Here is an 11,684-nt window from a genome sequence, read left to right on the forward strand (position 1 = left end):
AGTTGGGACGCATGTTTTGTTGAAAGAACGTACCTAGTGCAGAGAGCTCCCGCTCTATGTGGGGTCTGGGAAAAGGTATAAGTGGTAAGCCTTACCCTCGCCTTGTGCAATGCGAGGAGACGACTGTGACTCGATGATTTTTTTTTAAGTTCAAGAAATTTTATGTAAGCAACTGTTGCTACACACCCAAACACACTTATATATCACTAAATTTCTTTTTTTTGAGGGGTACTTATCTCTAAATTTCGACCAATACAAGTGCGCCTTTAACCAACAAACGGCGATCAGTACTTTCGGGTTATGCCTAGAGGGCAAGGTCTCTAGGCTATAGCTCCTGCATTGCAAGGTGTGCTTTCTCGAGCATCTATCTACCAAGCACTAGGGCTGGCCCCATTAAAAACACAAAGAAAACCTTGTCATCCAAGAAAGACGACAAAACAATAACGAACGACGGAAGAGCGACCATACCTTGCCATCAGTATAGTAATTAATTAGTATGCCCTCCGTTTGGTGGTTCTGATTCAGTAAACCAAAGTTGATAATAAGAATGCACTATGAAAATTATATGAAATTAATAATGTTGTAGATGTTGCTATACTTTTTTAAAACATGGTCAAATTAGATACTGTATGTTTCACTTAAGACAAATCTAATTCGACCTCCAACAAATGCTGTAGCTAAAGCAGTACACAGAAATAGAGGCTACACAAACCGCAAGAGATGGATGCGGTATTGCGGTGTTTTCCTTTTCAACAAAGAATGTGAGATAACATACATTGATGGCAAACAATGAGCTGATGTTAACATAACTACTTGGTACATGATCATGAACAAGTAAATTGAGGCCGGAATTGATGAATGCCAGGCACCAGGGAAGCATTTATGTATGTACTCCTCTGATGGTTAAACCTCACCACCTTTCCTCTCAATTAGCACCTAAAAATAATCTTCCACGGTTCCTGCGGCGGCGACGGCGCCTCCTCTCTGGTCTGAGCACATCAGTGCTTCTGCCTCCGGCCACAACCATATCATTCTCGTCCTCCCCTTCCAAGGGGTAAGAGTATGGTGTGGTTCCATTGGCACCACTGCTCACCACATAATTGTCCTCGACATTGTCAGATGCACCGGTCGCATTCTGAAGCCTTTGGTTTTGATGATGTTGAGCAACTTGGCGCATAATAAATAGAAGCATCCTACGAGTGTTTTCTGTCCCACGGCCATCATCAACATCTGCATCACTGTCAACATCCTCCAAGTCCACTCCATCCTCCAAGTCTAGCACATAATCACCAAGAACAACGGCTCTGCCCATTGTTGCAGTGATTGTACTGAGCGCATCTTGCCGCTCTCTTTCAATCTCGAGCGATCTCCATTTTTGCTCAAGGACAGGATCAACTTCCCTTGGCTTTGCAAGAGGGTGTTCCAACTTGACATGCTTGCGGAGCTCCTTGTAGGTCCCCACAAATGAGCAACCATCCTGCATGCATGTTCTCCTTTTTCCATTGAGGTAGCTTCGAGCTGGTTCTACCACTGTCCACCCTTTCACCTTGCCACGACACAATGGACATGCAAGGTCAATGGACTCAGTTTTTTCTGCAGTCAATGGCGCTGAATCCAGATTAGTGCCAATGCTATTTGCAGGAACTTCCTCAAGCAATGCCCCCTTGGTGTAGGCTTTCTTGAACTGATCCAAGCAATTCGAGTGGCGGTAGCTAGTTCCACACATGTAAGGACGGCAGCCCTTATCGTGGGATGAACAGAGGATGAGCACAGCGTTATGTGGGTATTCCATGCACACAGAGCAATTGGCATCTTCCCAGTCCATCTTTTGCAAGGCTGGCGACGCTTGCTTTCGGTTGGATTTTTTCATCGCCTTTGCCTTCCATCGGTATGAAGGAATGGGATGGGTGGACTTGAGCTGACGAGCCACATGCCTCCTAGCTCTCGCACTTCTCGCCATGTTCTCAGAAATCTGTCATAAATGGGCATGGTTACATTCTTTGCGGGGAGGCTGTAAATTTTATGAATAATCATGTAAGATCGTGCCACAGATTCCTTAACATACATCATTCAAGATATGGCAAGCAACAGAAAAAAGCAACCCTTAAGAGTATGCACAGAAAATGCCTGTGACACCATTGCACCATCACGCGAGGACTAAATACACACACACTGTGTGTGTGTGTGTCTAATGCATTCACAAGTTGTTGACTGGAACACATTTTCTTATGTAACTAAATCTAGCTGCATATTGCAAGACATAACCAAAGAAGATTTACTTAGGTTCCAGTTTTACAAAATAAGTATTGAAATGAGACCATTTCCATCAGATGGAGTTTCTTCTCACGATGTAAACAAAATAAATTGACTCTACCTGAGAAGGGCAAGGGTATGAGACACCAAGTACCATATTACCAGCAAAATGAAGCTTTGCGACCTTTCGCCCTCCTTGGAGAAGCTGATGGAACTTCAGTCCAGAATGGAGAATAAAAGCAAGGCAGGAGAGGTTATATATAGACTTTATGGGATCCAGAACTGGCCGGGCAGGCAGAAAATGAAGGAAGCAGGTGGATCAACCAAAGGCATTAAATAATCATATCAATGGAGCATGTTAGATGTGATCTACATTCCCAATTAAATAAAGTCACAAGCAAGAGCCAGATAAGAGGTATAGGGAAAGCTCTCACATGGAGCACCTCATGCCTCATCTCAGATCTGTCAGATTAGAAGGGAAAACAACAACAGATGACTTTTTAATTAAAGGAATCAAATGATTCTGCACTTGAGCCAATGATTCCACCCTTTTGAGAAATGCTAAGTTACCAGTGCAAGGAAAGAATTTGAAGCAAAGCTAGCTTCTTTAGTCGTATACTTTTCCTCTTGGTCCTCCCTTGTTCAGTACAGATCGATAGCACTAGCACATGGATGGGCCTTGGCAAAGGATTCCCTTTGCCACAGTTTGGTCCAAAATCAACCAGTCTGAAGCCAATCTTGTTGCGATAGGATACACCTTTTCCTAATTAAAATCACCTTACTTATACACTCAACAATGCACTAAGAACTAAGCGTCAGCTCTTTGCCTGGGCCTTAGGCAAGGAATCATGTGTACACTTAATATGGGATTAGCAATTGACACGGCAACGAAATGGATCTTCATTGCTTCCTGAGGCACAGGTGCCCTAATCGACACGCAAATGATAAATTGTATGAAGAATAAACAGGCCAAGTTAATGCTTTATTAGATCAGAAGTGCTTGGCTATCTTCGTCAGGATAAAGCCTAAAACAAGATACTAATTCATAACCTCAAGCGCCAAAACATCGACTGGAGCGGCAAAATTTCCACGGAAAGGATCAATTCTGGTGCGCTCTTGCAAGATCCCTAGCCCGACCGTTCCCAATTCCACCAGGAAAATTCCCGAATTCAAGTTTGGCCCAAGGCGCAGGCCGTCCCGCAAGTCTGTGACACCACACGAGCAAGCAACGAAACAGCGCCCGAATCACCAGGGGAACGCCCAAATTTCATCGAAGGCAAGCCAGTTCCTGCCCACCCACGGCCAAAAACACGGCCAGGATCCCAAACGAAGAGCCTTATCCCAACATTCCAGCAGGACCCCAGTACCAAACCGAACCGCCGAATTCATCGCAAGCATGGTATGGCAGGCAGGCAAACCAGAGGCGCCCGGATCAGAAGCAGGGCCCGTACCTAGACCGAGGCGGGCGCAGACGGGGCGCCGGATCCCGGCGGTGGGCGCGAGGGAGGAGGCTGGTGACGACGGGCGGACGGACGGGCGGAGTGAGAGACGCAGACGACGGACGGACGCAACAGATGGAGGAAAGGGAAGGACGCGACGCGAGTTAAAGGGCGCAGATTTCCTCGTTGATCATCCAGAAAGAAAGAAAAAAATAGGAGAGAGAAAACGAAAAGGGAGTTGAGAAATGGACGAAAAGATTGCAGCGTGGGACCCACACGGCTAGAGAGCCTGGAGAGTGGGGGCCACGTCTCGTGGGTGCCGAACCGGTGGTGCAGTTGCTGTGTGGGTGTGGCGGGTACTCCGCAGTCGCGGTTACGCTCGTCGGGGGGAGGGGGCGAGATCCGCGTGGGAGCGGTCCATGGACCGATGGCTTACATCATGGTGGGCGGTGCCGTACGGTGCAGCCGTGGACCGTGGTCCGTGGAAAACACTGCGTCGTGGGGCCCAGGCCTGTGGAATGCGCCGGAGGCCGGTGGTGGGCTGGTGTCTGGTGGGTGACGACACTGTGACGGAAGCCGCCGGAGTCGAGTTGGGTCGGGGCCGTGCCTTCGACGGGACTCGCGGCGTTTACCGCACAGGTGTACGTACGCCGCCGGGGCTGCAGGCCTGCAGTCTGCAGAAGAGAATATACCATTCTGCGGTTTTCTCCGGCGCTAGGCTAAGAGCAAGCATCAATAATAAAGACAAATGCTAGGCTAAGAAGTCAAAGTTACGAGAGCTAAGTTATATAATAGATCTATAAAAAGTTTTATTATTATTATTATGGGGTACCATATCTTACTTTATCTTTTCTACTCCTCACATACACTATTGTTTAAGCTCATAGATGTCTCTGCTTCCGTACCTAAGCTTGATGTTAGAATAAGAGCCTAAGCTCTCTTATCTCTCCTATCTTATCTACTCCATATCAGCGAAAAATGCTGACTAGCTTGACTATAAACCCATTATTATACATGCTCTAATTTTGGGTCCCCAATTCCACTCGGCCACTGTGATTTTGGGAGATAGAACGAATGGACCGGTGGACTGGAGATCCGAGAGGCTGCGAAGATTCTTGCAAGCAGAGTGAACGAAATATGGGTTGGGGTTAAAACAAATGAGCCTTCAAATCCAGTGCGGGCGAATAAGGTTCGATTGGGCTTGCTCATCTCTGATGGACCCCAATAAAATGCATGGCACACATGCATGCACGATGGCTTCAGGACCAGAGAATTTGCAAGCGCATCAGCGTCACAACCATTCCGCACCGCACGGAAACTCCCCAGCTGCACGGTGTTGGTTGGTTGGTTAGGGTTTGCGGATCTGAGGGTTGGAATGGAACGAGGGTGTTGGTGGCAGATCACATGATCTCGCGTGTGGTGGTCTATCCCTGCCATCGCTTCCTCTAATTCCATTGCGTGGTGCGATCCCCAAAATTCCAACCTTTTTTTATTTTGAGAATTATTTTTCCTTAATTTCAATGAGATTATATATACAAAACGTAAATTTTACTGGCCTGAAATGTAACTCACAAACTTTTGGCTAATATATGATTTCATATTATGCATGGCTCACCCTCTATAGATAATTATATATGCCTAATTATCTAATATAAGATCACATGGCTCACGGCTACATATAGTCATCTATTAGGATTTTATTAGGCATCTAGGCATATATAAAGAGCCATAGGCTATGCTGCCCATGTATGATATGGTATCGTGCTACTCATGTGAGCCTATGTCCATTTCACAAGATCATAAGCACATGAGATGAGTAGATGACTATGAAGTTTATGATTATCATAGCTCACAAAGTTCTCAATTTGCTCGTTACACTCCTACAAGAAAATAATGATAGAACCAAAAAAAAATACCCAATGCTAAACCAAATTAAACTGAAAAAATCAGTCTTACCTTATTACTAACAGGAATAACCGAGGGTGGTTCATTTCTAGTCCACCAGAACCAAGATTACCATAATTAATATACTATGAGAGTCCCATTAAGCAAAACAACCAACCCAATACAAGCTAGTATGCATCCTACTTATCCTAGGGTCTATTTAGATCCCCTTCTCTAAACTTTAGAGCTCTAAAGATTTTAGAGCACTTTAGCTCACTTTTGAGGTCTAAAGCTCTAATGTAAGGTGGGGCCAAAGTTTAAAGCTAACTTTAGACCACCTATTTGGAGATTTAGCTCTAAAGTTTAGAAGAGATGATCCAAACAAGCCCCTAGCTAGTTGGTGGCTAGCTCTCTCCTTTTCAGAGTCTTAGTCATCATCCCCCACCCCACACCAAACCCTAGGCCCTAGCCACTAACGATAGTCGTTCTAATCCTATGCACACGGGTACTCTAACAGTGACAACTCCTCTTTCTGTCTTTCTTTCCCTAGCTCGTCCATGCCAGACAACTTGAGGCATCCATACCCAAATAGGTGGGGTGGCCAGCACCTAAGATGACGTGAACTAATGAGGTGATATTGGCACCAATTACAACTACCTTTTTAGCACATGTTTCTCCTAATATTTAAACTTAATTTATAAGTTAACCATTGATTTTAATTGTGAACTTATTAATGATTTGTTGCACCTTGTTATTTTTGAGCATTTTGCAAATTTAGGTAAAAGACATGACAAAAGTGTACCACTTTGGAGACCCTGAGAAAATCAAGCAATTTTGAGCACCTACAACGCACCCAAGTCAGAGCCAATTAGAGCAACGACGGCCTGGCACCACACATCATGGCTCAGGCGTCGTGCGATGTGGAGGACATCGACCCTGGGTATCACCATGACACATATATCGGGCCCCTTGTACATAGGGTGGGCTAGGAGTGAAAAAACATACTACAGGCAATACCCGGGGTATCTCTAGTGACTTGATACACAAGGCATAGGTAAACATTATCCTAGATATCATGGAGATCTCGTCACAAGTGACTTGGAAATATATATGTAAAGTCGATCAAGGGCACCATTGTGACCTTGTAACTGTGAGCTTCTAGGCCCTTAGGCAGGTGGTTTTGGTGGTTAATGACAGTATTGCTTTTGTGATTAACGTGTGTGTTTTGGAGAAACATGTTAATGTTAGGTCACAAAGCATGAAGATGATGAAGTGGCCTCAAGCATTGATGAAGAAGCAAGTTGAGGACAACTTGGCATGTGTGGCTAGTGTATGGATAGGAGGATCAAGTGTTAACGTTGGGCCAGAATAAAGACATCCCCAAAAGTTGTTGACGAGATGACCAAAAGAACTCAAGATTGAAGATAGAGATCAATTAAGAAGTCAAGTGAAGCAATTGTAGACTTAGGGTCAAGTGGATTGTGGAGGAGTCAAGCTAGTATTGCAAGCGAAGACCTTTCAAGAGAGTTAGGGTCGCCAAGAAGGGGATTCAAGTGTGCAAAGATCGACCAAGTGATTAAGTGTGCATGGTGGTGCAATCTTGAAGAACACATGGTCTAGGGAGCTTGGTTATGGTACAGTGCATAGAATCCAAAGGAACAAGTTTCGCCTCAACCAGAGTTCGTTTGAAGTTAGAGGTGAAACCAAAAGAAAGTGCACACAACTAACGGTCCGGCACTATGGAGAAAAGCGAACATCGAAGAAAGCTGTAATAGTCTAGCCAATACTCATGTTAGAAGAGTACTATTGAAGTTAAAGCAACAAATAGTCTGGCCGGTGAGGAATGTGAGCACCAGACAATTGGGTACACAATGACAGGCCAGATTTTGCTAGCATTGTTGGAATGAACCGACTGGATGGTCTAAGACAAGTGTTTATGGGAGCATCGAATAATTGGCACAAAGATGTTGACGGTTGAAGTTGATTGTGCAAATGATCTTAAGGGATGGTTTGGCCATGAGTGCATTATGGGCATCGGACAATGACATTTGCTAGCCTTTGGGTGTGTTAGTACTATCCATTGTAGGTGTACTATGCAAATGCATGCACCAGATTTTCTCGCCAATGCATGCGGACTATCGGGGCAAGCTATTTCTTAGGTGACTGTTGGAGCACTTTTGGCACTGTTCGCCAACAACTCTCTCCTAAGGTTTGGGCTATAAATATCCCTCGAGGGGTCTTTCTATTGCCTTTTACCATGAGTTTAATGTATGGGACTATTGAGCTTAAGGAGAGAGAAATGTGATGATCAAGTGTGATATGCAGTGTGTTAGGGCCGTGTGTTGGCATGAGACACACACATATGAGAGTGATCCCACTTTCATAGATGTGACACAGTCATGAGAGCTAAAGTTTGCAAGCCAAAGCGCTTGACATTATATGTGATCTTCTGATGAAGGTGGTGGCCTTCATGGCACCGATCCTCCAAGGGTGATATGTAGTGGTGTCGTATCAATGCGGGAGATGAGGAGGCCCCTCTCTCAGAGTCTCGGTGGAGAAGCCCCATAGTCCTTGGTGGATTGGGTGGATGTTGGAAGTGAGACTTAGTGACTCACACATCATTTTGTTTGTGTGATCCAACACCGTGACCATATCGGATGGCAGGTGTGCCAATTTGTGAGATTTGGTGACTCACAACATTATCTTTGGTTGGGTGATTGGGTATAGTCCAACACTGAGACTAGAATAGTCAGGTGGCTTAGGGAGACTACGTGACTCCATTGCCTTTGGTTGGAAGCAAACATCATGACTAGAAGAGACGTGGTGTCCAGGAAATGTACCTCTCGGTGGAGCTCCAACATGGACAAGGTATTGCATTTTGGTAATCAGTACCACAGAATAAATCCATTTGTCTATTTGCCTTCTTCATGTCTCGCATTACTTACTTTTGTAGTTGGTGTTAGTGCTAGTCTGTGTGCAAGAACGACCTTGAGTGTGAAAACTAGGATTGCATGCTAGAGTGTTCTTACTTGTTTTGAAATTGGCATAACAATATTCTTAGAGAAATTAAAGGTCAGAATCTTGTTTTGAATACTTTTCTCCTAAATAATAAGGATTATATTGTTGGAGGTACCGCAAGGTAATTGTTTTTGTTCAAGTTAATTCAAGTTATATGTAGTGAAGGTATAAATTGAAGTACTCTATTTTTTTTAAAGAAAACACATATGTAATTAGAATCCTTATGTTCTGTGTCTACTGCACATATATCATGACTTACTTGCTTTTTGATGAAATAAGCCAAACCAGTTCAACATTGTTGTTTTGAGAGAACTCTAGTGTTAGACTATACATTATTTATGCAATACCTCATAATTTAAGACGCCAAGTTCTACGTGCATATTGCAAAATTTCACATGTTGCCTTTTGAGTGAGCGTGATAAAACAGTAGATATTGCAGTTTACGGTTAACAACAATTTCAGTTGATTTGTTTCAATGGAGCAAAACCTGAAAAATGATTACAACCAATGGCCCAAAAATTCCCTCCAATTTGTGTTTGCCTGCCCCCGCGCGCGCTTTCTTGATTTGTTTACACACAACAAATTATGAAGAAACACACCCCTTAAATTTTCCACAACTAGCTAGTCTCTCGGTGGTGGTGTCTTATACCCTACTGATTACTAGTCATGGAGGTGGAAGTGATTCGACCACCCGCCACTTGTTACTACTCTTGCTGCTGCTGCTCTCCCCGTCCTTGCCGCCCGCCACCTGCCCGTCCTTCCCCATATAGCTGTTGATCGCGGCCGCGATCGCCACGGAGAACTTACTTGGGTCTGCCATGACTGCGCCGACATTGTCCGGCAATGCTGCCGTCTTCTCGTCGCCGCCGGTGCTCCAAAACGGCCTCTTGCTCCCTGCTGGCAGACCACTACCGATGCCCTGCGAAGGGTCCGATGACCACGGGTACCTGCTGCTGAAATGTGGCGCTTGCTGAGCTAGCATGGACGACGAATGCCCGAACATGTTGAGATGCTGCACGCCACTGGCCGCGCCAGGGGCGCTGGGCATTGACGACGGTGGTGCGCTGAGCAGCGGCGAAGCGGCGGAGTGGTGGGAGGTGGAGTTGAGCAGGTACGGGGGACTGAGGTACGGAGGTGCCGCTGAGCCGCCGCCGGCCTCGGAGATGGAGGAGGAGGAGCTCGTGCTGGAGAGCAGCATGAATGTGGCCGCGGCGGAGGCGGTGGAGGCCATGGCGGTGGCGCCGACCGGGAGCGGGTGGTTGTGCGTACCCTCGTACGTCGTCACCAGGATCGACATGTCCTCTAGGCATCGCTGCACCTGCAAATCGCGCACACCATTTATCACGAATCACTCCGTGCACTGATGCAGTGATGCACACGTAGGCCGGTGCGACGAAGTTTAGTGGTCAAGACTGCATGCGCTGAAGTGGCAAGGCAAATATTTGGTTACCTGCTTGCGCACCGGGCAGCCCGGCGCGACGGTGCACCGGTAGTAGGCTCTTGGGCACGGGTTGCCCTTGGCGACCTTCTGCCCGTACTTTCTCCACTGGCACCCGTCGTTCATCTGCGTGCATGCACACGAACCGGATCACTCGTCATCATCAATTTTGCCGTCAAATCATGCGCAGCAAGAACTCGATCAGTGAGATGCAGCAGCATGCGACTTACAGTGGGGCCTTGGCATCGGACGCGCACGGAAACCCTAGTTTTGCGGTTGGCCGGGTTCACACTCTGGCTCGTGATCCCAGCCGCGGCAAGGTCGCCGCCGGAGGCCGCCGGTGCCCCGAGTTTGCTACTCTCCAGCAGCGCGTAGCCCTTCGCCTTATTACCGTCGGCGCCGACCAACGAGGCGCCATCCAAGTCGTGCCCCGCTTCCAGCTTCTCATCGTCGTACGACGACGCTCTCAGGCTCAGGGACAGCCCAAGATCCTCCTTGCCGTCGTCGTCGGTGTCATCGCTCCCCACAGACGGCCGCCGCGCTGCCCGCTCCTTGCGCTTCGGCTCCGGGAAGCCGCCGCCAGTCCCGGCGGCGGTGGCGCCGAGGGAAAGGAACACCTCGGGCTCCTGCGCGCGCATCGAATTAGAAATCAAATCAAACCACGGATCCAATTGACATGGTAATTATGGTGTCACGTGGAAGAATTTTAAAAGCGGCACGAGATTGGCGCTAGCTAGCTAGATGGTGGAACATGGGGTAGAATCGTAGGCTACACAATTGGATAACACCGCTAGCTAGATAAGATTAATCGATTAGCGTAGGATTATTAGCTACTCCTCTATTACCTTAGGCTCATCTGCCTGTTGCTGCTGATAGCAGGCTTCTACCTTCTTCTGCAGCTCGTGGTAGTCATGCACGGTCCGGTCGACGGCTCGCCGGAGCATCCGGTTCTCCTCCTTCATCTTCTCCATCTCCTCCTGCATCGCGCTCACCTGAAGACATACACACGCATGTCATTACAGGGGGAATTAAACAAGATGAACACTCGCTGCTTATCTGCAAAGGTTAATTAGCAACACTTGCGCCACCTATCGAAAAATAACTACACTATAGTACATCTAGCTAGCAGCCTCGCTAGCACAACCCTTTAATTTGCAGATTGACTGTAACTCTGTAAGCTAGTATTATGTGCTTACCTCGTCTTGCACCATGGTGCTGTAGCTATCGTCCCCGTCGCCGTTGCCGGCGGCCTCTACCACGTGCTTGTCCTGCGCACGAGTTTCGCCCCCATCGCTCTCACCGTCGCCGTGGGCGTCCGCTGCCGATTGCTTGTCGTCCTCCATCTCCTCTCCTTGTTGAGTCCTATATTTGATCTCCTTGGTGCCGTCTCCTCCTTGGTCTACAACCACTTCAACTACCACCTTCTCCTCGCCGGTTTCCTCTTTCGGCGCCTCTCCTTCTTGCTCCTTGAACTGCTCTTCTTTCTTGTCCACCTCACCATCATCCTTGGCCCGGCGGCGATCGCCTTTGCCTCTGCCGCCGCCGCTGTGGTCTTCATCACTCCTCTCCGCCTCTAGGGAGAGATCTATCGCGGCCCTCTTCTTCTTGGATGACATGCTCTTGACCTCTATCTAGCTAGCTTGTGTACCTTT

The 11,684-nt window shown here is 47.2% G+C and overlaps 2 protein-coding genes across 4 annotated transcripts; both read right to left on the reverse strand.

Annotated features, from left to right (window-relative positions):
* Positions 1–696: 696 nt before the first annotated feature.
* LOC136464600 (uncharacterized) lies at positions 697–3,887 on the reverse strand. 3 transcript variants are annotated; one of them, XM_066463550.1, is made up of 3 exons: positions 3,705–3,887; positions 2,375–2,467; positions 697–1,972 (listed from the first exon to the last, which is right to left on the reverse strand). In XM_066463550.1, exons 2-3 carry the CDS (start codon positions 2,408–2,410, stop codon positions 926–928), a joined length of 1,083 nt encoding a protein of 360 aa, XP_066319647.1. In that variant the 5' UTR covers positions 2,411–2,467; positions 3,705–3,887; the 3' UTR covers positions 697–925. The 3 variants fall into 3 exon arrangements, with proteins under 3 accessions (XP_066319647.1, XP_066319649.1, XP_066319648.1); XM_066463552.1 differs by having other exon boundaries at positions 2,416–2,467; positions 3,705–3,886; XM_066463551.1 differs by lacking the exon at positions 2,375–2,467 and having other exon boundaries at positions 3,705–3,885.
* A 5,290-nt stretch (positions 3,888–9,177) lies between these two features.
* Positions 9,178–11,684, reverse strand: LOC136464601 (probable WRKY transcription factor 9). Its single transcript, XM_066463553.1, has 5 exons — positions 11,229–11,684; positions 10,878–11,024; positions 10,263–10,658; positions 10,045–10,158; positions 9,178–9,912 (listed from the first exon to the last, which is right to left on the reverse strand). The coding sequence occupies exons 1-5, from the start codon at positions 11,646–11,648 to the stop codon at positions 9,259–9,261; spliced, it is 1,731 nt and encodes a 576-aa protein (XP_066319650.1). The 5' UTR covers positions 11,649–11,684; the 3' UTR covers positions 9,178–9,258.

This window comes from Miscanthus floridulus, chromosome 7, assembly GCF_019320115.1.
Source record: "Miscanthus floridulus cultivar M001 chromosome 7, ASM1932011v1, whole genome shotgun sequence".
In the NCBI taxonomy this organism is placed as follows: domain Eukaryota; kingdom Viridiplantae; phylum Streptophyta; class Magnoliopsida; order Poales; family Poaceae; genus Miscanthus; species Miscanthus floridulus.